General features: G+C 53.4%; 1 protein-coding gene across 3 annotated transcripts in view; it reads left to right on the forward strand.

Moving 5' to 3' along the window:
- GRIPAP1 (GRIP1 associated protein 1) overlaps window positions 1-25,258 on the forward strand; it is a 597,534-nt gene that overhangs the window by 525,272 nt on the left and 47,004 nt on the right. For all 3 annotated transcript variants that reach the window (XM_085629701.1, XM_085629702.1, XM_085629704.1), the window contains one exon: window positions 13,023-13,177. In XM_085629701.1, coding sequence (XP_085485827.1) covers window positions 13,023-13,177 — 155 coding nt within the window. The remainder of the gene's footprint in view (window positions 1-13,022; window positions 13,178-25,258) is intronic.

The following is a 25,258-nucleotide window of genomic DNA, read 5'->3' on the forward strand; positions in this document are numbered from 1 at the left end:
TGGAGAGCAGGGCTGGGCCTCTGGGCAGTAGAGAGCAGGGCTGGGCCTCTGGGTAGTAGAGAGCAGGGCTGGGCCTCTGGGCAGTAGAGAGCAGGGCTGGGCCTCTCCCTACTCAGAACAGGTGTTTGGCCTCAGATAGCGGAACTAGCTCTCAGGTAACAGAGCGCGCACAAGCTCAGGTCCTCGTCACTAGAACTCTCTCACAGGTTACCCGCAGATGTCACTGTTGTGACAGCCTTGGACTCTAGAGTTTCACGGCACTTACACGGCCGAATACACATAACGGGTATCAATCGAAATAATTGTCGAGGGTCACACGGAGTGCCAGCAGGGAACAGTGATCTCATGAAGGAGAGCGCAACCTCTGCACTGCCGTCTGCTGCCCGCCCTGCAGAGCCCCTTCCTTCCTGGGGCAGTAGGAGGACTTTTCTGTATTCAGGCTTCATTTCGATTGTTTTGATTTCTCGTTTTGTTTTGATTTATGAAGCAGCTGTCGCCACCATTCCCTTCAGTACAAACTGTCGCACTCAAGCCTCTCGTTGATATTTCTTCGGTCTCTTCGTCTTCATTTGCTTCTCACTGTTTGCATCTCTCTCACTGACTCTGTCGTTAATCCCAAAGGTGTTCGGAAGGAGGTGCGGGTCTTTACACAAAATGCTCCTCCTAAATACGTCTCCCGCCTTTTCTCCCCTCTCTTTTCTTTTTCCCCCTCTCTTTTCTTTTTCCCCTCTTTTCTTCCTCCCCTCTTTTCTTTCTCCCCTCTTTTCGTTCTCCCCTTGTTGGTCTTTCGTCCCTCTTTTCTTTCTCCCCTCTTTTCTTAACCCCCTCTCTTTTCTTCCCCCTCTTTTCTTAATCTCCCTGTTCTTTCTCCCCTCTCTTTTCTTTCTCCCCTCTTTTTTCCCCTCTCTTTTCTTCCTCCCCTCTTTTCTTCCTCCCCTCTTTTCTTCCTTCTCTTTTCTTCCTTCCCTCTTTTCTTCCTTCTCTTTTCTTCCTCCCCTCTTTTCTTCCTCCTCTCTTTTCCCCCCTCTCTTTTCTCCCACTCTTCCCACTCTTTTCTTCCCACTCTCTTTTCTTCCCCCTCTCTTTCCTCCCCCTCTCTTTCCTCCCCCCTCTCTTTTCTTCCCCCCTCTCTTTTCTTCCCCCTCTTTCCTTTCCCAATACATTTTCTTCCCCCTCTTTCTTTTCCCCCTCTCTTTCCTTTCCCCGTCACTTTCTTTACCCCCGTCTCCTTACCCATCCCACCCTTTCTTCCCTCTTCTGACCTTTCTTCCCGCAGCCGTCGTCATCCGTCGCTCCTCACTCGTCTTTTCTCTGACCTCGCTGCCCCTCCTCCTCTGATATTTCCCTCCTTTGTGCTCTAGAATCACCCCGATTATTCCAGGCTTCCTCTTCCTTCTCGCACCACTTATCCCCCATTTTGCAGCCCTCCCTTCTTTCCAGCCAGTATCCAGTAGGCAGTGTACCCACCCTCTTCCCTCCTGTGTCCATCCTCTCTCTTCGGTAGGCCTCCTCACCCCTTATACTCCCAGCCCCCCTCCCCCTCTGCTTCTCTCCATACCCTGCTTCTCTCTCTCTCTCTGGCCTCCTTCCTGTGCGCATGCGCTGCGCGGGTTGCTCTGCCGTTACCCTGGTTAATAAAACATGGTGGAACTTTCTCTCACCTGAATTATTTACACCTTGTGGTCACTGCCCCCGCCCCTCCTCCTCCATGTGCTGACAGCCGCTGAACGCGTCCTGCGGCCGAGTGCTGCTAGTAGTGTCCCGGCGCGCGGAGCGGCTCCTACTTACCGGGTGCCCTCGTGTGTCTCGGGCAGGGGTTATGTTGGGGACCCCCCATAAGGACATCGCGTGGCCGTGTGATGTCCCTGGGTGAACACTTCATCGGCTGGGGTTGTTTGAGCAGTAACCCCCCCCCCCACCCCCCACGGTTGGATTGGGATCAAAAATCGACCCGGGCACGCAAATTAAAAAAAGGAAAAAGTGGCCCCCATTTGCGGGTGGCCTTTTCGCAAAACATTGCTTGGGGAAGTTTTATGAAAAGGGGGTGGGGGTCTCTGACAGAGGCATGTTTTCATAAATTCACTTAGATACAAAAAAGGCACGGATTAGTTCACACTGGTGAACCAAACCTGAACACAAGTGAGGCCACTTCTGGTCAGGCCCCCTACCCCCCACTCGATCTGCATCCATTAATGAGCCGGCCCAGAGAGAGGAAGGAAGTGACACCTCCACCCCAGTGGTAAAGGGGATGTAATGGAGGCCTATCTGCCTCCAGAAAGGTCACTCGGGCAACCACTGGGCGCTGGCGGCATCCCAACAGCAAAGATACTGCCCAAATCAGCCCCCAGGATGCCAAAAAAATGGGCCCACAGCTGGTACTCGGAACGCAGCCCATCTGCCGTTGCCCGAGTGCTCGCCTTACCAATCTAACCCTGCCACTCCTCCAGGGATAGTGTGTGTCCACGGCTTGACGGTGTAGTTTAGTGACTCCCCGGTGTGGAGATGTGACTGCTATCACAGGGTGACCGGGGATGGATGACCCTTTTCACAGCTGAGGTTGTGTGTGGGCACTCCCCCGTGTGCCCACGAGTCCTCAGTGTAGTATCAGTATTGGCGGGTCCTCAGACAGCACACTGTGTGGACAATGGACACTGACTGATACTCCATTGTCACTCACTCACACCTTCAGTCTCTGCTGTGCGCAGCGACCGCTCTAAAACGTTGGTGCACTCGCGTGAAGTCTGGGTGGCCACGAAACCCTTGGAGTCTGGGTGGCCACTAGACCTGTGGAATCTGGGTGTCTACGAGACCTGTGGAGTCTGGGTGTCTACGAGACCCGTGCAGTCTGGGTGGCTACGAGACCTGTGCAGTCTGGGTGGCTACGAGACCTGTGCAGTCTGGGTGGCTACGAGACCTGTGCAGTCTGGGTGGCTACAAGACCCGTGCAGTCTGGGTGGCCACGAGACCCGTGGAGTCTGGGTTGCCTCGAGAACCGTGAAGTCTGGGTTGCCTCGAGAACCGTGGTGTCTGGGTTGCCTCGAGAACCGTGGAGTCTGGGTTGCCTCGAGAACCGTGGAGTCTGGGTTGCCTCGAGACCCGTGGAGTCTGGGTTGTCTCGAGACCCGTGGAGCCTGGGTTGCCTTGAGACACCTTGAGCCTGGGTTGCCTCGAGACCCGTGGAGCCTGGGTTGCCTCGAGACTCTTGGAGCCTGGGTTGCCTCGAGACCCGTGGAGCCTGGGTTGCCTCGAGACCCGTGGAGCCTGGGTTGCCTCGAGACCCGTGGAGCCTGGGTTGCCTCGAGACCCGTGGAACCTGGGTTGTCTCGAGACCCGTGGAGCCTGGGTTGCCTCGAGACCCGTGGAGCCTGGGTTGCCTCGAGACCCGTGGAGCCTGGGTTGCCTCGAGACCCGTGGAGCCTGGGTTGCCTCGAGACCCGTGGAGCCTGGGTTGCCTCGAGACCCGTGGAGCCTGGTTTGCCTCGAAACCCGTGGAGCCTGGGTTGTCTTGAGACCCGTGGAGCCTGGGTTGCCTCGAGACCCCTTGAGCCTGGGTTGCTTCGAGACCCTTTGAGCCTGGGTTGCCTCGAGACCCCTTGAGCCTGGGTTGCCTCGAGACCCGTGGAGCCTGGGTTGTCTTGAGACCCGTGGAGCCTGGGGTGCCTCGAGACCCCTTGAGCCTGGGTTGCCTCGAGACCCCTTGAGCCTGGGTTGCCTCGAGACCCGTGGAGCCTGGGTTGCCTCGAGACCCGTGGAGCCTGGGTTGCCTCGAGACCCGTGAAGCCTGGGTTGCCTCGAGACCCATGGAGCCTGGGTTGCCTTGAGACCCGTGGAGCCTGGGTTGCCTCGAGACCCATGGAGTCTGGGTTGCCTCAAGACTCGTGGAGTCCGAGTTGCCATGCATGTGCTGTGGGTCATGTAATAATGGTTCAGTCGCCTGGGTGCCACTGATGCCCAGTGAATATTTTAAGTAATCCTGTCACATTTCGTCAGCTGTTGCCCAGTTCTGAATGGCCGCTGATGTAGGCAGTGTAGACCCAGGCACGCAGGGCGGGTGGCTTGGTGGCAGGCTGGACTGGGAACACAAACCGTCCTTGGCAATTGAGTCGGACAGGGTGGGGGATAGGAATCCCACTATCACAGAAGCCTGGGGCCTACCAAAAATCATAGGTCACTACCCTTGCTCCTCCTGTAGCATCTGCCATCTCACCAACCAGACAAAAACTCTTGATCTGGAACCAGGCAAGACCTGGACACAGCGTGCCCACACCAATTGCAACTCGACTAATGTAGTGTATCTGATCACCTGCCCGTGTGGACTACGCTACGTTGGCATGACTACACGCAAAATCAAACTACGCTTAGGAGAATATCGAAGTAACATCCGCTGTGGCAGAATCACAACCAAACTTAGTGACCATTACATGCAACACAAACACACCGCCAATGATCTTAGGTGGACCATAATTGAGCAAGTAGACGCAGAACGCAACACCCAGGAAATCCTTTTTGAGACGGAACAGAGGTGGGTGTACCGGCTGGGCACTCATCACCAGGGCTTAAACGACAACATTCCCTGGTCTTCTATATTGCATCGCTAACTATTGAACTCCATATCAAATGCTATCCTTGATCCATGACAGAACACCCCGCTTTTTTTCTCTCTTTTTCTCTGTTTACCTACCCTCCTTGGAGGCTCTATGGAACCATAGGCCAACTATTTATAGTCTTGACGCCTGTGAAATTCTCTTGAAGGCACTTTTTCTATACAGACTAAACTCTGAGATAATCCCTCCTTCCGCTAAACTCTCTGTTTTTAAATTTTTATATGTTTGTATTCTATCTGGTTACTATGGTGCTCGGCTATTCAGACTGCAGCCACGATAGTAATATCCCTCTTTTTCCCCTCCTCGCTCCCCTCACCCCACTCTGCACCTGGTACTCAGGAACCATGTTTATTCTGTGTTGCACCACTAGTGCATCATGGGCACATCAAACTATGTAAATATTCCTAAAATTTACTATCCGTGATGTCCCCACTTTGTGAACAACTTAGTAGCGCAAACCGGTATACATAACAGCAATCATACACGCCATCTAGTGTGATAAACAATGACCTCTAATGCGCTGAACATATGCTCTATTCCGAACAGAGCAACGAGTCTCTCTGTTCCCTTGACTACGAAGACCCCGTTCGTAACTTCGCGATTGATTGGTTACCCTGCAGACCGGGCTGTTCTACACAGCGCTATTGGCTCCTGCATTGCACACGTCAGCACGCGAGACCCGTGGAGCCTGGGTTGCCTCGAGACCCGTGGAGCCTGGGTTGCCTCGAGACCCGTGGAGCCTGGGTTGCCTCGAGACCCGTGGAGCCTGGGTTGCCTCGAGACCCGTGGAGCCTGGGTTGCCTCGAGACCCATGGATTCTGGGTTGCCTCAAGACCCGTGGAGTCTGAGTTGCCATGCATGTGCTGTGGGTCATGTAATAATGGTTCAGTCACCTGGGTGCCACGGATGCCCAGTGGATATTTTAAGGAATCCTGTCACATTTCGTCAGCTGTTGCCCAGTTCTGAATGGCCGCTGATGTAGGCGGTGTAGACCCAGGCACGCATGGCGGGTGTCTTTGTGGCTGGCTGGACTGGGAACACAAACCGGCCTTGGCAATTGAGTCGGACGGGGTGGGGGCTATGCTGAAAAACTGGCCCCCGGTTACAAAAACGGCCTGCCAGGGGTCCAAAACCGCCTCCCACTCTGGCAACCCACCAGGGAAACACCCAGTGCCCGCTATGGCCAGTCCGGCCCACTGGCTTCTTTTCAGAGTCCTCACTGAGTCTCGGCCTGGCCTACGGCTGGCTCATCAGATGTCCTTCTGAGCCCGCATCAGGTTCATCACTGACGCTCAATCCAGCATCTGTAACTGATGTCTTTCCTCTCCTATCTTCACTCTGAGGCCTTTTATTGGTCCGCTCTGAGCGGTCACTTCTCTGAACGGTCACTCGTGCCTGTGCTGTCTCTTCACTGACACTCTTGGTGGCTCTGCTCTGACTTGACACTGATTCCTGTCCTGTAATTGCTCAATACTGATGCCTCTTCTGTCACTGATATCAGTCCTACCCAGGCTCCTAAGGGGCGTTCAGCATGGTTCCTCGCCAATACCTGTCCTAGCCCAGCTCCTCACTAATGCCTGTCCTAGCTCAGCTCCTCACTGATGCCTGTCGTAGCCAAGCTCCTCACTTGTGCCTGTCCTAGCCCAGCTCCTCACTTGTGCCTGTCCTAGCTCAGCTCCTCACTGGTGCCTATCCTATCCCAGCTCCTCACTGGTGCCTGTCCTAGCCCTGTTCCTCACTGGTGCCTGTCCTAGCCCAGCTCCTCACCGGTGCCTGTCCTAGCCCTGTTCCTCACTGGTGCCTGTCCTAGCCCAGCTCCTCACCGGTGCCTGTCCTAGTCCAGCTTCTCACCGGTGCCTGTCCTAGCCCAGCTCCTCACTGATGACTGTCCTAGCCCAGCTCCTAACCCGTGCCTGTCCTACCCCAGCTCCTCACTGATGCCTGCGCTACCCCAGCTCCTCACTGGTGCCTGTCCTAGCCCAGCTCCTCACCGGTGCCTGTCCTAGCCTAGCTTCTCACCGGTTCCTGTCCTAGCCCAGCTCCTCACCTGTGCCTGTCCTAGCCCAGCTCCTCACCTGTGCCTGTCCTAGCCCAGCTCCTCACCCGTGCCTGTCCTACCCCAGCTCCTCACTGATGCCTGCGCTACCCCAGCTCCTCGCTGGTGCCTGTCCTAGCCCAGCTCCTCACTGGTGCCTGTCCTAGCCGAGCTCCTCACTGATGCTTGTCGTAGCCCAGCTCCTCACTGATGCCTGTCGTAGCCCAGCTCCTCACTGATGCCTGTCATAGCCCAGCTCCTCACTGATGCCTGCGCTACCCCAGCTCCACACCGATGCCTGTCGTAACCCAGCTCCTCACTGGTGCCTGCGCTACTCCAGCTCCACACAATGCCTGTCGTAGCCCAGCTCCTCACTGATGCCTGCGCTACCCCAGCTCCACACCGATGCCTGTCGTAGCCCAGCTCCTCACTGATGCCTGTCCTAGCCCAGTTCCTTGCCAGTTCCTGTCCTAGCCCAGGTCCTCACTGATGCCTGTCCTAGCCCAGTTCCTCACCAGTGTCTGTCCTAGCTCAGCTTCTCACCAATGCCCCTCACTGACGACCTTCATAGTTTATCACATGACTCTTTGTGGGTCCTGTAGCTGCTCCTCACTGGCTCCCTTTCTGGCTCCACGCTGATTTGCCACTGGCTGTCTCCCTGGCCTGACTCCGACTTGTCACTGATACCCTTCATGGCTCGGCTCTACACCGAGGACCTTCATGTTACTGCTGGTCGTCTGGTCCAGCCCCACACCGGTGCCCACCATGGCTCGGCTCCACACCGAGGACCTTCATGTCACTGCTGGTCATCTGGTCCAGCCCCACACCGGTGCCCTTCATGGCTCGGATCTACACCGAGGACCCTCATGTCACTGCTGGCCATCTGGTCCAGTCCCACACCGGTGCCCTTCGTGGCTCGGCTCTACACCGAGGAACTTCATGTCACTGCTGCCCTTCTGGTCCAGCCCCACACCGGTGCCCTTCATGGCTCGGCTCTACACCGAGGACCCTCATGTCACTGCTGCCCTTCTGGTCCAGCCCCACACCGGTGCCCTTCATGGCTCGGCTCTACACCGAGGACCCTCATGTCACTGCTGCCCTTCTGGTCCAGCCCCACACCGGTGCCATTCATGGCTCGGCTCTACACCGAGGACCCTCATGTCACTGCTGCCCTTCTGATCCAACCCCACACCGGTGCCCTTCATGGCTCGGCTCTACACCGAGGACTCTCATGTCACTGCTGCCCTTCTGGTCCAGCCCTACACCGGTGCCCTTCATGGCTCGGCTCCACACCAAGGACCCTCATGTCACTGCTGCCCTTCTGGTCCAGTCCCACACCGGTGCCCTTCATGGCTCGGCTCTACACCGAGGACCCTCATGTCACTGCTGGCCATCTGGTCCAGTCCCACACCGGTGCCCTTCGTGGCTCGGCTCTACACCGAGGAACTTCATGTCACTGCTGCCCTTCTGGTCCAGCCCCACACCGGTGCCCTTCATGGCTCGGCTCTACACCAAGGACCCTCATGTCACTGCTGCCCTTCTGGTCCAGCCCTACACCGGTGCCCTTCATGTCTCGGCTCTACACCAAGGACCCTCATGTCACTGCTGCCCTTCTGGTCCAGCCCTACACCGGTGCCCTTCATGGCTCGGCTCTACACCAAGGACCCTCATGTCACTGCTGCCCTTCTGGTCCAGCCCTACACCGGTGCCCTTCATGGCTCGACTCTACACCGAGGACCCTCATGTTACTGCTGGCCATCTGGTCCAGCCCCACACCGGTGCCCACCATGGCTCGGCTCTATACCGAGGACCCTCATGTCACTGCTGGCCATCTGGTCCAGTCCCATACCGGTGCCCACCATGCCTTGGCTCTACACCGAGGACCCTCATGTCACTGCTGCCCTTCTGGTCCAGCCCTACACCGGTGCCCTTCAAACCTCGGCTCTACACCGAGGACCCTCATGTCACTGCTGCCCTTCTGGTCCAGCCCCACACCGGTGCCCTTCATGCCTCGGCTCTACACCGAGGACCCTCATGTCACTGCTGCCCTTCTGGTCCAGCCCCACACCGGTGCCCTTCATGGCTCGGCTCTCACTAGTCCCTGATGCCTGGCCCTCCTTATCTTTGCTGATTCGATACAATAAACAATTGCTCCTAATGGCAAGGAGAAGTAACAATACTCAATATTGTATTTACATCAACCACACTTGGTATACAAGGGAGAGAGAGAAGAAGAACAAGTAGACTCTGTACGATGAAGATAAATGCAATTCTTTATATTTCTTTTGAAAAAAGATGCATTGGCATACAATCAATGCTTCCAGGCTGCTCCTAGGTGCAAGAAGGAAAGAGCTCGTACGAGAGCTGAAGCGACGTGAAAGAAGGGAAGAAACTCATCTGAAACTCAAACAGAAATGAGAGCAGTGGAGAGACGAAGCGGTTTGCCCCGGACATGGCCATCCTGTAACTGGACAAATCTGAACATCTCTGTGTTCAGCGAGAATAATCCATACGTTGGGAACAACTCTTTATGGAAACGCTATATAGATGATGTGCTTATGATTTGGACGGGGAATGAACAAGACTTACACAATTTTCACGTCCGGCTCAATGAGAGATCTCAAGACCTGTAGTTCTCTCTTGATTACAATAACATGGCCATACATTTCCAGGACATCACTATAAAAGTGAGAGATGGCTGTCTCTACATAGGAAAAGTGGTGAAAGAAACTCACTCCTGTGTTATTCCAACCATCATCTGAGAAATCTGAGGGACAGCTGGCCTTATGGACAGTTCCTCAGACTACGCAGAAACTGTTCTAAAACACGATTACTCAAAGGAATCTTCTGCCTTGATTTCCCGTCTGTGTCAGAGGGGTTACCCCCGGGCCTGCTCCAGCACGCATGCGAGCGAGCATGGGCTCGTCCAGAGAGGTTCTTCTTGAACCCAAGCAACGTCCTAACAATTCCCATGACAGGATGATCTGCATAACTAACTTCTGTACCTGTAGTGCTGAAATCGGCAAGAGCATTAATCGGCGCTGGTCACAGACCTCAGTCACGGCTCGGCTCTCACTCACACTGATGTCTGTCCTGGCTCTTCACAGACCCCTTTCATGGCTCGGCTCTCACTTACACTGATGTCTGTCCTGGCTCCTCACAGACCCCTTTCATGGCTCGGCTCTCACTCACACTGATGTCTGTCTTGGCTCCTCACAGACCCCTTTCATGGCTCGGCTCTCACTCACACCGATGTCTGTCTTGGCTCCTCATAGACCCCTTTCATGGCTGTGCTCTCACTCACACTGATGTCTGTCCCGGCTCCTCACAGACCCCTTTCATGTCTCGGCTCTGACTCACACTGATGTCTTTCTTGGCTCCTCACAGACCCCTTTCATGGCTTGGCTTTCACTCACACCGATGCCTGTCCCGGCTCCTCACAGACCCCTTTCATGGCTCGGCTCTCACTCACACTGATGTCTGTCCCGGCTCCTCAAAGACCCCTTTCATGGCTCGGCTCTGACTCACACTGATGTCTGTCCCGGCTCCTCACAGACCCCTTTCATGGCTCGGCTCTCACTCACACTGATGTCTGTCCCGGCTCCTCACAGACCCCATTCATGGCTCGGCTCTCACTCACACCGATGTCTGTCCCGGCTCCTCACAGACCCCTTTCATGGCTCGACTCTCACTCACACTGATGTCTGTCCCGGCTCCTCACAGACCCCTTTCATGGCTTGGCTCTGACTCACACTGATGTCTGTCCCGGCTCCTCATAGACCCCTTTCATGGCTCTGCTCTCACTCACACTGATGTCTGTCCCGGCTCCTCACAGACCTCTATCACGGCTTGGCTCTCACTCACACTGATGTCTGTCCCGGCTCCTCACAGACCCCTTTCATGACTCGGCTCTCACTCACACTTTCATGGCTCGGCTCTCACTCACACTGATGTCTGTCCCGGCTCCTCACAGACCCCTTTCATGGCTCAGCTCTCACTCACTCTGATGTCTGTCCTGGCTCCCCACAGACCCTTTTCATAGCTCGGCTCTCACTCACACTGATGTCTGTCCCGGCTCCTCACAGACCCCTTTCATGGCTCGGCTCTCACTCACACCGATGTCTGTCCCGGCTCCTCACAGACCCCTTCCATGGCTCGGCTCTCACTCACACTGATGTCTGTCCCGGCTCCTCACAGACCCCTTTCATGGCTCGGCTCTCACTCACTCTGATGTCTGTCCCGGCTCCTCACAGACCCCTTTCACGGCTCGGCTCTGACTCACACTTATGTCTGTCCCGGCTCCTCACAGACCCCTTTCATGGCTCGGCTCTCACTCACACCGATGTCTGTCCCGGCTCCTCACAGACCCCTTTCATGGCTCGGCTCTCACTCCCACTGATGTCTGTCCCGGCTCCTCACAGACCCCTTTCATGGCTCGGCCCTGACTCACACTGATGTCTGTCCCGGCTCCTCACAGACCCCTTTCATGGCTCGGCTCTCACTCACACCGATGTCTGTCCCGGCTCCTTACAGACCCCTTTCATGGCTCGGCTCACACCCATGCCTGTCCCGGCTCCTCACAGACCCCTTTCACGGCTCGGCTCTCACTCACACTGATGTCAGTCCTGGCTCCTCACAGACCCCTTTCATGTCTCGGCTCTGACTCACACTGATGTCTTTCTTGGCTCCTCACAGACCCCTTTCATGGCTTGGCTTTCACTCACACCGATGCCTGTCCCGGCACCTCACAGACCTCTTTCACGTCTCAGCTCTCACTCACACCGATGCCTGTCCCGGCACCTCACAGACCTCTTTCATGGCTCAGCTCACACCCATGCACGTCCCAGCTCCTCACAGACCTCTTTCACTTCTCGGCTCCGGCTCACACCGATACCTGTCCCGGGACCTCACAGACCCATTTCACGGCTCGGCTCACACTGATGTCTGTCCTGGCAGAAGATAGCTATCTCCAAAGAGATTGTCTTATGTATTAAGATCTGTTATGAACTGGCCAAAAAACAGCCTCCAGAAGTGCTTTGTGCTCATTCCACCAGAACAAAGGCTGCTACCACTGCACTGGCGCGTGGTGTCGTAGCCGTGGATATCCGCCAGGCAGCTACATGGGCATCAGTTCTCGCGTTCATCAAACACTGCTGCCTGGATAGCCAAGTCCAGAAGGAGGGGCATTTTGCCCGGGCTGTGCTACAGGATTTCCTGGTCTGTGCCATTCCACAAACCCATCTCCTGCGGATATATTGCTTGGGTGTGTGTTCACAAGGTGAGGAATCTATGGTTAGAAGAAACCATCAGAAGAAAAAGTTACTTGCTTTCTGTAGCCCTCTTCCTAGTGGACTCTGTCTAACCAGAGATTCCTCACCGACCCATGTTCATTCTGTGGAATGGACTCACCTAGTCCATTGAATATGATTCCAATCTAGAGATCGGCACACTGGTACAATCTGATTTCCAGTGGCTCTACGTCTGATGGCACGGGCACAGATCAGAAAGAAACTGAGCATGTAGACATCATGCAGATAGGAAACTCCAAGATAAACGGTCATCCTTTTGTGGTATGTGATGGAGTATTTCAAAGAAATGCCATCTCCACCCAGACTCTTTTCCCTGGATTGTGTCTTGTCTCAGCAGCCGGATCCTGAGCAGACCGCTGTCCAGCCTCAGGGAGATGTATAGACATGGTACTTTAGTCCAAAGGGTGTTGCTTCTGACTATAAATTCCTTCCTACATACACAGCAGTGCTCTGGTTTCTGGCAAGGATCTTTACACTTGTTTGGGCTTCTTTGGGAACTCCTCAAATTCATTCATCGGTCTCTGTTGGGACTGCAAGGGGACTCTTGCCGAATCCTTGATCTGTGGATTGAAATATTTCAATCTGATTCTTCGGACTCACCTTGGCTCTTCTGCCAGTTGCTCACCTTGAAGTGTTACATACTTTGTTCATTTACAGGTACAGTTCCTTCTTGCTTATCCCGCCTCAGTGGCATCCACACGCTTTCCTGATCCCTGCTGAATGGGATATCTAGGTGAATTTTGGGCCAAATGTTCTGACTGGTCCAGGGTGTAGCTTGGAGTCATGGCTTCTGGGTAAATCCGGGATGCTCTACGAGAGCTCTGTAGCACCTAAACGAGGTATCAAGCTAGGTGAGTCCCTGTCTTGATACCCTCACTGGTGATAAGCCACGCTCTACAAGTACTGATTGATTGATACGTCAAAAGAGGAAGGATTTGCTGGTGAAATGGGGTGTATGTCCAGAATGCCGCTTATTGACAGGCAGCTGGTATAGGGTTATTGCAGCTTTGTAATCTGTTGTGTATAAAGTCATGGGCTTTCCGAGTCTTACTCCACCCCCTTTTAATTCCTTAGATGTCACGACGATGCATGGACAGGTGGACCGCAGCAGCATCGGCAGCGTTCTCCGAGACCTGGTCAAGCCTGGCGATGAGAACCTGCGGGAGATGAACAAGAAGCTGCAGAACATGCTGGAAGAACAGCTGACCAAGAACATGCACCTGCAGAAGGTAAGGAAGGTAGGGTGGCTCTGGGGTTGGGGCCAGCTCATCAGTAGATGGAGGTGGGCAGCATACGTGCCCGAAGAGGCAGAGTATAGCTCACACATGCACCTGCAGAAGATAAGGAAGGTAGGGTGGCTCTGGGGTTGGGGCCATCTCATCATATGGAGGTGGGCAGCATCCGTGCCCGAAGAGGCAGAGTATAGATCACACATGCACCTGCAGAAGGTAAGGAAGGTAGGGTGGCTCTGGGGTGGGGGCCAGCTCATCAGGAGATGGAGGTGGGCAGCATCCGTGCCCGAAGAGGCAGAGTATAGATCACACATGCACCTGCAGAAGGTAAGGAAGGTAGGGTGGCTCTGGGGTTGGGGCCATCTCATCATATGGAGGTGGGCAGCATCCGTGCCCGAAGAGGCCGAGTATAGATCACACATGCACCTGCAGAAGGTAAGGAAGGTAGGGTGGCTCTGGGGTTGGAGCCAGCTCATCACGAGATGGAGGTGGGCAGCATCTATGCCCGAAGAGGCCGAGTATAGATCACACATGCACCTGCAGAAGGTAAGGATGGTAGGGTGGCTCTGGGGTTGGGGCCAGCTCATCAGGAGATGGAGGTGGCCAGCATTCGTGCCCGAAGAGGCCGAGTATAGATCACATATGCACCTGCAGAAGGTAAGGAAGGTAGGGTGGCTCTGGGGTTGGGGCCAGCTCATCAGGAGATGGAGGTGGGCAGCATCTGTGCTCACATGCCCAGTCCAAGAAGGATGTGCCTTGGAGTCATGGTCTAAGAACACTGCACTAAGGAGGGGCGTTCAATCACCCTGAAGGGTCTTGATTCAGGGACAGATTTGGTGCAGTGTTTTTCTCACGTAGGCACACCTCTCCAGTTTCACCCCCTCAAAGCGTGAGCTCCACAGATTGCACACATGATTTTCCAGGAGCCTCCACGTGTGCATCGTGACATGTGCTAGTGTTTTGGCCTCGTTGCCTGGTTACCACAAAGGAGACACAATTATCAGAGAGAGAGGAATTCATTGAATAGATGACAAGTGGTGCTCAAGGGGAACAGTTGAACTGTAGTTGTGTGCAAGCCCTCGGCCCTTTGTGAGGCGAGCTGGAAGCAAACAAATGCGTCGCATTAGGTGTTTAGCATTCCTAACGACCGGTGTCCATAACCTTGGTGCTGTGAAACAAGCATGTAAGCACTGCTTCGTACACTGTTGTCCAGCACAGAGAAGGTGCTCTCTGCCCGTGGTGCTAAGATGCATCGGTGTGCACGCTGTCCGTGGTGCTTTCATGTTTAAAGGTGCTCGTGCACGCTGTCCATGGTGCTTTCACGTTTAAAGGTGCTTGTGCACGCTGTCCGTAATGCTTTCATGTTTAAAGGTGCTCGTGCACGCTGTCCGTGGTGCTTCGATGTATCGGTGTGCATGCTGCCCGTAGTGCTTCAATATATTGGTGTGCACGCTGTCCGTGGTGCTTTCGTGTATTAAGGTGCTCGTGCACATGTCCATGGCACTGTGATGTGTTAGTGTTCTCGTGCACGCGGTCCAAGGTACTGTGATGTATTAGTGTGCTTCGATGTATTAGTGTGCTCGGGCACACTTTCCATGGTATTACATGTGCACATGCTCACCGTCCATGGTATTTCACTGTATTACATGTGCTTCGATGTATCGGTGTCCATGTGCATGCTGTCCATGGTGCTGTGATGTATTAGTGTGCTCATGCACGCTGTCCATGGTGCTTAGATGTATTAGTGTGCACATGCAGGCTGTCCATGGTGCTTTGATGTATCGGTGTGCATGTTGTATGTTAGTTATCCGGGGTCTCTGGTTGGCGCAGGTATGCACTTGCGACAAGCAGGGACCCTTTTCATCTAAGTCAGGGCGTAGGATCACCTCTTTAAAAATAACCCCTGCTCACCCTCTAGGTAACGTGGCACGAGCAGTCAGGCTAGATTACAGAGGGCATAAGGTTAAGCATTCCAGATGTCCCACACAACAATCACCAACCCACCACACAGAGACACAAGGCTGTATTTATGTAAAAATAAGGTTCTTTATATAAAAGATTTCTTTAAGCAGGCTTTCAAAAATACAGGTCTTCACTTAAATAAGGTTCCAGTTACTTGTATTACTTCCAGGCAGTCCACAGTTCTCAAAATGGCAATTTTCTGGTCAAAATGTACTTCCTTGGGGGTCTGTGCGCTTCGTAGCGCCTCCGGTACGCTTCGTACAGCTGTTTGGACCCGTCGTGCCGTTTCCCACGCTTCTCGCGTGAGCACGCGTACGCTGGACTGAAGCTGTACGGAACGTACCCTCGTAGGTACGCGTCGTACCAGGCCGGTACGCCTCTTGCAGAACCTCACGCTTCTCGCGTGAGCACCGTCTATGTATTCAATGCTGTACGGGCCGTACCTTCGTCGGGACGCCTCGAACAGCTGGTTCGCACGGTTCCAAAACTCCCACTTCACGTGTGTGAAGCGTAGCGGGACGATGGCGCCGTACACAGCGAAGGAAGCCGCGTACAGGGGCGCTACAGCTGACCGTACCTTCTTCTTCGGGGACAATGTTCGTGGTGGCTTCAGGAGTCCACAGAGGAGTGTCCCACGTCGCGTTGTCATCCCTCGTGGTCAGTGGGCGGCGATGCTTCGTGGGACGCTTAAGGACGTTCCCAGGCACACAACGAGGTCGGAAGCAGGAGGGGCAGCTCGGGGGTGATTTCTAGCGCGTTGCAGCGCGGTCGGCTTTCCTCAGGTGGCGAACAGTGCGTCGCAGGTCCTTACAGGGATCTCCACGGCCTGGGGTCGCAGAGGCTCGGCGCTTGGAGCCATGTCCGTCTCTTCCTTACTTTGCGAGCTACGGCTCGGGGGGCAGTGTTGCAGCGCGGTCGGCTTTCCTCAGGTGGCGAATAGTGCATCGCAGGTCCTTACAGGGATCTCCACGGCCTGGGGTCGCAGAGGCTCGGCGCTTGGAGCCTTGTCAGTCTCTTCCTTACTTTGCGAGCTACGTCTCGGGGGGAAGTTGCTTGCGTTGTTCGGGCCAGGCAGGCAGGCCTTTACTGGGCTCACAGCAGCCCCGGTGGCAGAAGTCGCGGTGCTCAGAGAGATGAGGGGCACACAGGTTCTCTGGGGTCAGCGTTTGCAGAATCACCTCCAGCAGCTCCTCTTCTTCCAGGGGAAAGGTAGCGCCCACTGTTCCTGGGGCGCAGTTCAGGGGGCAGGTTCATAAGCAAGCCCTTGGAGATTGTTTGTTAAGCACAAGTTGAATAAAAGTTTCTTCTTCAGTCTTTTCCTCTCCTTCCAGCAGCAAGGCACCCACCACAGTCCAGTCTATTAGGCTTAGAGACAGTACTCCTCCATGCAGCTTTTCCAGGTCCTTCTCTTCAGGCAGAGTTTCTTCTTGGCGCAAACAGGATCTGACTTCTTAGGAGCAGGGCTCCTTCTTTTATACAGCAATTCTTTTGTTCTTTGTCGCCAGGGGGCCTGGGCCTGGCTCAGTCCGGTTTTGGAGCACTTTGTTGTGGTGACTCTGCTCTCTCCTTTCAGCAGCAGGGCAGAGACATCAGCCGCTCCACAGGGGGCGGAGCCGGCATTGTGGTGGCAGAGCACAGGTCTATTCAAGAGTCAAGGTGTACTCCTCCCACCCATCCTGGTGTAATCTCTCTACCCACCACCTGGCAGCCAGCCTGTCTCCTGGAATTCCCCAGCCCTGCTCCCCACTGAAACTAGGCAGCACACACACACAGCAGAGGCGGACTGAAATGGCCAGGTCTGTAAATACTAACTTTCTAAAAGCAGTATTTACAAACACAGGATATTAAAATAAACTTTACTAAAAGAAGTATTTTATTATTCTGAGTTCAGGCATACTAAACTTGACTTTCTACCATGTTCTATGAGTCCACTGGGATTACAGCGTGTAGTAATTCCAGCAGCCCATTCTGGCCTATGGAGAGCAGGTAGCCTTCAATAGTGAAAAACGAAAATGGCTGTAATTCACTATTAATACATGCCAAACACATCAGGGCATGTCCTACCTTATGCCTACAATGCACCCTGCCCTTGGGCCTACCAGAGGGGTGATTAATATGTAGTTAAGGGAAGGTTTAGGAACTGGCAAGTGGGGGCACTTGCGCAGTCAGCGCGACAGTACCAGGCTGCACGCAGGTTCTGCAGTGGCAGACCTTTGACACATTTTACTAGGCCGCTTCTGTGGGTGGCACAACCAGTGCTGCAAGCCCACCAGCAGCTTTTGTATTTACAAGCCCTGGCACTCCTGGTGCACTTTACTAGGGGCTGATAGTAAACCAAATAAGCCAAACATGGACACCAATCAATGTATACATTTTACTATAGGGAGAGCATATGCACCTTAGCACTGATCAGCAGTGGTAAGGTGCCCAGAGTCATAAAGCAGCCAACAACAGGTCAGAAAAAATATAGGAGGAAGGCAAAAAGTTTAGGGATGACCCTGCAAAAAGGGCCAGGTCCAACATTGTCCTTGGTGCTTTGATATATTAGTGTGCTTGTGCACGCTGTCCATGGTATTTCACTGTATTATCAATCAATCATTTGTAGAGCGCACTACATACCCGTGAGGGTCGCAAGGCGGTGGGAGGGGGGGGGGGCGCTACTGCTCGAATAGCCAGGTCTTGAGTAGCCTCCTGAAGGTCAGCAGGTCTTGGGTCTGTCGTAGGCTCAGTGGGAGGGTGTTCCAGGTCTTGACGGCGAGGTGGGAGAAGGATCTCCCGCGGTGGTTGTTCTTCGGATGCACGGGATGGTGGCGAGTGCGAGGTCGGCAGAGTAGAGCTGGTAGTTGGGGATGTAGAAGGAAAGCTGTTTGTTGAGGTAGGCTGGGCCGGTCTTGTGGAGTGCCTTGTGTGCGTGGATGAGGAGCTTGAACGATATCCTCTTGTTTACGGGCAGCCGGTGCAGATTTCTCAGGTGGGGGGTGATGTGGCCGTGGCGTGGTACGTTGAGGATCAGTTGTGCCGAGGCGTTTTGGATGCATTGCAGTCATTTGATGAGCTTGGTCGGGGCTCCCACGTAGAGGGCGTATCCGTAGTGGAGTCTGCTGCTGACGTGGGCCTGAGTGACTGTTCTTCTTGTATCTGTCGGGATCCACCTGTAGATCTTGCGGAGCATACGAAGGGTGTTGAAGCAGGAGGAGGAGATGGCGTTGATTTGCTTGGTCATGGAGAGCGTTGAGTCGAGGATGATTCCCAGGTTGCGTGCGTGGTCGGTGGGTGTCAGGGCTGCCCCCAGTGCTGTCGGCCACCAGGAGTCGTCCCAGGCTGAAGGGTTGGAGCCGAGGATGAGGGCCTCCGTCTTGTCCGTGTTCAGCTTCAGTCGGCTGATCTTCATCCAGTCGGCGACGGCCTTCATTCCTTCGTGAAGGTTGGATTTGGCGGTGATAGGATCAGTTGGGTGTTGTCGGCGTAGGAGATTATGTTGAGGTCGTGCTGTCGGGCGACGTGTGCGAGCGGGGCCATGTAGATGTTGAACAGTGTCGGGCTGAGGGAAGAGCCCTGGGGAACGCCGCAGATTATCTCGGAGGCTTCGGTTCGGAAAGGGGGGAGGCGGATGCTCTGGGTTCTGCTGGAGAGGAAGGAGGTGGCCCATTCCAGAGCCTTGTCTCAGATCCCTATGGCGTGGAGGTGTGTGCGTAGTGTGCGGTGGCAGACGGTGTCGAAGGCGGCGGAGAGGTCCAGGAGGATGAGGGCCGCGGTCTCACCGTTGTCCAGCAGGGTCCTGATGTCGTCGGTGGCGGCGATGAGGGCAGTCTCAGTGCTGGGGTTGCTGCGGAACCCTGACTGGGAAGGGTCCAGGATTCTGTTTTCTTTAAGGTATCGGGTTAGCTGTCTGTTGACAATCTTCTTGATGACCTTGGCCGGGAACGGAAGCAGGGAGATGGGCCGGAACTTCTTGAGGTCTCTTGGGTCCGCCTTGGGTTTTTTGAGTAGGGCGTTGATCTCTGCATGTTTCCAGCTCTCTGGGAAGGTCGTGGTCTCGAGTGAGAGATTGATGACGTTGCGCAGATGGGGTGCGATGGAGCTGCTGGCTTTGTTGAAGATGTGTTGCGGAAAGGGTCTGACGGGGAGCCGGAGTGGATTGTGCTCAAGGTCTTGATGGTGTCATCGAGGCTCACGTTGGCCCAGGCTAGCAGGGGGTCGTGGTTTATGGTGTGCGGAGAGTCTGTTGTGTTGATGTCTGTTGGGGCTGTCTGGGTGTTGAAACTGTCGTGGATGTCTACTATCTTGCGGTGGAAAAAAGCGGCGAGGGAGTCGCACAGGGCTTGCGACGGCGGGATGTCATTGGTATTGGAGCTGGGGTTGGAAAGTTCCTTCACGATGTTGAAGAGCTCCTTGCTATTGTGTGCGTTGTTGTCGAGGCGGTCTTTGAAGGAGGTCCTCTTTGCAGTCCTGATGAGGTGATGGTGGTTGCGGGTGGCGTCCTTGTGGGCTGCGTGGCTGTCCGGAGTCTGCTCACTGTGCCATTTCTTCTTTAGTTTCTGGCAGGCTCGTTTGGAGGCTAGAAGTTCTGGGGTGAACCAGCTGGCCCTCTTGCTGGTGTCTCTGTAGGAGGGTTTCTTCAGCGGGGCGAGGGTGTTGGCCCAGTTGTCGATCCAGCGTCTGAGGTTGTGGGCAGCGTCATCGGTGTTGTACAGTTCAGTGGGTGGGCTGAGAGCGAGAGTTGCGTCTAGTTGATCTTCGGTGATATTACATGTTCTCATGCACGCTGATCATGGTGCTTTGATGTATTAGTGTGCTCGTGCACGCTGTCCATGGTATTTCACTATATTACATGTGCTCGTTGTCCATTGTGCTTTGATGTATCGGTGTCCATGTGCACGTTGTACATGGTGCTTTGATGTATTAGTGTGCTTGTGCATGCTGTTCATGGTGCTTTGATGTATTAGTGTGTGCGCTGTCCATGGTGCTTTGATGCATTAGTGTGCACAGGCACGCTGTCCATGGTGTTTCACTGTATTACATGTGCACATGCACGCTGTCCATGGTATTTCTCTTTATTACATGTGCATGCTGTCTATGGTGCTTTGATGTATCGGTGTCCATGTTGTCGTGATGTATCAGTGTGCTCGTGCATGCTGTCTATGGTGCTTTGATCTATCAGTGTGCTTGTGCACGCTGTCCATGGTATTTCACTGTATTACATGTGCACATGCAGGCTGGCCATGGTGTTTTCACGTATTAGTGTGCTCATGCACGCTGTCCATGGTGCTTTCACGTATTAGTGTGCTCATGCACGCTGTCCATTGTGCTTTGATGTATCGGTGTGCATGTTGTCCTTGGTGCTTTGATATATTAGGGTGCTTGTGCACGCTGTCGATTGTGCTTTGATGTATCGGTGTCCATGTGCACGCTGTGCATGGTGCTTTGATGTATTAGTGTGCTCGTGCACACTGTCCATGGTACTTTGATGTATTAGTGTGCTTGTGCACGCTGTCCATGGTACTTTGATGTATTATTGCGCGCGCTGTCCATGGTGCTTTGATGTATCGGTGTCCATGTGCACGCTGTGCATGGTGCTTTGATGTATTAGTGTGCTCGTGCACACTGTTCATGGTGCTTTGATGTATTAGTGTGCTCGTTGTCCATGGTACTTTGATGTATTAGTGTGCTCGTGCACGCTGTCCATGGTACTTTGATGTATTAGTGTGCTCGTGCACGCTGTCCATGGTACTTTGATGTATTAGTGTGCATGTGCACGCTGTCCATGGTACTTTGATGTATTAGTGTGCTTGTGCACGCTGTCCATGGTACTTTGATGTATTATTGCGCGCGCTGTCCATGGTGCTTTGATGTATCGGTGTCCATGTGCACGCTGTGCATGGTGCTTTGATGTATTAGTGTGCTCGTGCACACTGTTCATGGTGCTTTGATGTATTAGTGTGCATGTGCACGCTGTCCATGGTACTTTGATGTATTAGTGTGCATGTGCACGCTGTCCATGGTACTTTGATGTATTAGTGTGCTTGTGCACGCTGTCCATGGTACTTTGATGTATTAGTGTGCTTGTGCACGCTGTCCATGGTACTTTGATGTATTATTGCGCGCGCTGTCCATGGTGCTTTGATGTATCGGTGTCCATGTGCACGCTGTGCATGGTACTTTGATGTATTAGTGTGCTCGTGCACGCTGTCCATGGTACTTAGTATTAGTGTGCTCGTTGTCCATGGTACTTTGATGTATTAGTGTGCTTGTGCACGCTGTCCATGGTATTTCACTGTATTACATGTGCACATGCAGGCTGGCCATGGTGTTTTCACGTATTAGTGTGCTCATGCACGCTGTCCATGGTGCTTTCACGTATTAGTGTGCTCATGCACGCTGTCCATGGTGCTTAGATGTATTAGTGTGCACATGCACGCTGTCCATTGTGCTTTGATGTATCGGTGTGCATGTTGTCCTTGGTGCTTTGATATATTAGGGTGTTTGTGCACGCTGTCGATTGTGCTTTGATGTATCGGTGTCCATGTGCACGCTGTGCATGGTGCTTTGATGTATTAGTGTGCTCGTGCACACTGTTCATGGTGCTTTGATGTATTAGTGTGCTCGTGCACACTGTTCATGGTGCTTTGATGTATGTGTGCTTGTGCACGCTGTCCATGGTACTTTGATGTATTAGTGTGCATGTGCATGCTGTCCATGGTATTTCACTGTATTACACGTGCTCATGCACGCTGTCCATGGTACTTTGATGTATTAGTGTGCATGTGCATGCTGTCCATGGTATTTCACTATATTACATGTGCTCGACCACGCTGTCCATTGTGCTTTGATGTATCGGTGTCCATGTGCACGCTGTGCATGGTGCTTTGATGTATTAGTGTGCTCGTGCACACTGTTCATGGTGCTTTGATGTATTAGTGTGCTCGTTGTCCATGGTACTTTGATGTATTAGTGTGCTCGTGCACGCTGTCCATGGTACTTTGATGTATTAGTGTGCTCGTGCACGCTGTCCATGGTACTTTGATGTATTAGTGTGCATGTGCACGCTGTCCATGGTACTTTGATGTATTAGTGTGCTTGTGCACGCTGTCCATGGTACTTTGATGTATTATTGCGCGCGCTGTCCATGGTGCTTTGATGTATCGGTGTCCATGCTGTGCATGGTGCTTTGATGTATTAGTGTGCTCGTGCACACTGTTCATGGTGCTTTGATGTATTAGTGTGCTCGTTGTCCATGGTACTTTGATGTATTAGTGTGCTCGTGCACACTGTCCATGGTACTTTGATGTATTAGTGTGCATGTGCACGCTGTCCATGGTACTTTGATGTATTAGTGTGCATGTGCACGCTGTCCATGGTTCTTTGATGTATTAGTGTGCTTGTGCACGCTGTCCTTGGTGCTTTGATGTATTATTGCGCGCGCTGTCCATGGTGCTTTGATGTATCGGTGTCCATGTGCACGCTGTGCATGGTGCTTTGATGTATTAGTGTGCTCGTGCACACTGTTCATGGTGCTTTGATGTATTAGTGTGCTCGTTGTCCATGGTACTTTGATGTATTAGTGTGCATGTGCACGCTGTCCATGGTACTTTGATGTATTAGTGTGCTCGCTGTCCATGGTTCTTTGATGTATTAGTGTGCTTGTGCACGCTGTCCTTGGTGCTTTGATGTATTATTGCGCGCGCTGTCCATGGTGCTTTCATGCATTAGTGTGCACAGGCACGCTGTCCACGGTACTTTGACGTATCAGTGTGGACGTGCGCTCATGCACGTTGTCCACGGTATTTCACTGTATTACTTGTGCACATGCACGCTGTCCATGGTGTTTCACTGTATTAAATGTGCACATGCAGCTGTCCATGGTATTTCTCTCTATTACATGTGCATGGTGCTGTGATGTAACAGTGTCCATGTTGTTGTGATGTATCAGTGTGCTCGTGCACGCTGTCTATTGTGCTTTGATGTATCGGTGTCTATGTGCTCGTTGTCCATGGTGCTTTGATGTATTAGTGTGCTCGTGCACGCTGTCCATGGTACTTTGATGTATTAGTGTGCATGTGCACGCTGTCCATGGTGTTTTCACGTATTAGTGTGCTCTGCACGCTGTCCATGGCGCTTGGATGTATTAGTGTGCACATGCACCTTGTCCATGGTATTTCACTGTATTACATGTGCTCATTCACGCCGTCCATGGTGCTTTGATGTATTAGCGTGCACAGACATGCTATCTATGGTACTTTGACATATCAGTGTGCTCATGCACGCTGTCCATGGTATTTTGATGTATTAGTGTGCACATGCATGCTGGTCATGGGGCTTTGATTTATTATGGTACTTTGATGTCTTAGTGTGCACATGCACACTGTCCACGGTATTTCACTGTATTACATGTGCACATGCATGCTGTCCATGGTGCTTTGATGTATTAGTGTGCACATGCACGCTGTCCATGGTGCTTTGATGTATTAGTGTGCACATGCACGCTGTCCATGGTGCTTTGATGTATTAGTGTGCACATGCACACTGTCCACGGTATTTCACTGTATTACATGTGCACATGCACACTGTCTATGGTGCTTAGCTGTATTTGGTGTATGCTGTTTATTGTGCTTTGATGTATCGGTGTGCACATGGTAACTGTCCATCGTGCTTCAGTTTATAAGTATGTATGTTGGAATGCAAATGTATGCTGTCAAATGTGTTCTGGTTCATTAGTGCATATGCATGCCGTTCGTGATGCTTCGGTGCATTGCTGTGTACTTGCACACTGTTAGAATCCGGGGTCTCTGGTTGGCGCAGGTATGCGCTTGCGACAAGCAGGGACCCTTTCCTCTAAGTCAGGGCAAAGGATTACTCTTGAAAAATAACCCCTGCTCACCCTCTAGGTAACGTGGCGCAAGCAGTCAGGCTAGATTCCAGAGGGCATGAGGTTAAGCTTTTATGGTATCCCACCACACAGAGACTCCAGACTGTAATTGTAAAAATATTATTCTTTATATAAAATCTTCAAGCAGGCTTTCACAATAGTCTTTAGGCTTTAGGTATGATTCCAGTTACTTGGTATGCTTTCAGAGGCCACAGTTCTTAAACGGCAAAGTTAGATACAAATTTCACTTCTTTGGGGGTCAGTGCGCACCGTAACGCCTTCCGGATGTCTCGTACCGGTGTTGGTACGTGCCGTGCGATGAGGGTACGATCCTCCTTTCGCCTCACGCATTCCGCGGGAGAGAGCGTACGGGGATTTCAAGGGTACGGGCCGTACAGTCGCAGGTACGCTCCGTACGAGCTTGGTACGGGTCCTGCTCCGCCTCACGCTTCCCACGTGTGCAGGCGTACGGGGACCCAAGCAGTACGGGCCGTAAAGTCGGATGTATGCGTCGTACAGGGGCGCACAGTACCTTATTCTTTCACGGGGAGTTCGCGGCGGCCTTGGTAGTCTTCAGAAGGGCATCACGCGACGCGGGACTGGGCGCACAGTACCTTATTCTTTCACAGGGAGTTCGCGGCGGCCTTGGTAGTCTTCAGAAGGGCGTCCCGCGTCGCGTTGCAGTCCCGCGTCGCGTTGCAGTCCCACTTGGTCAGAGGATGGCGATGCTTCGTGGGGCGCCTCAGGACTTCCACAGCTCACTTCGAGGGGCGAGGAAGGAGGGGCGGCTCGGGGGTGTATTCAGCGCACAGCGCTGCAACATCGTCCAGCGATGGCGAACCGGTGGGCGTCAGTCCTTGCGATGGGCTCTACGGCTCGGGGACCACAGAGCCTCGGTACTCAGAGGAGACAAAGCCTGTCTTACGGTGCGAGCTCTGGCTCGAGGGGGCAGCAGTTCACTTTGATCAGGCCAGTCAGGGCAGGCCGTCACGGTGCTCACAGCAGCACAGTCGGGTGGAGGTCGCGGTGCTCGGCAGGATGGGGCGCACAGGTTCTCTGGAGTCAGGAGGGCAATTCGCCAGCACCAGCTTCCTTTTCCTCTTGGGGGGGTAGCACCCACTGTTCCTGGGGCGTAGTTCAGGGGGCAAGTCCACCAGCAATCCCTTGGAGATTGCTCACAAAGCACAAGTTGATTCAAAAAGTCTTTCTTAGTCTTCTCCTCTCCTTCTTGCAGCAAGTCACCCACCACA

The sequence above is a fragment of the Triturus cristatus genome, chromosome 10 (genome assembly GCF_964204655.1).
Source record: "Triturus cristatus chromosome 10, aTriCri1.1, whole genome shotgun sequence".
Taxonomy (NCBI): Eukaryota; Metazoa; Chordata; class Amphibia; order Caudata; family Salamandridae; genus Triturus; species Triturus cristatus.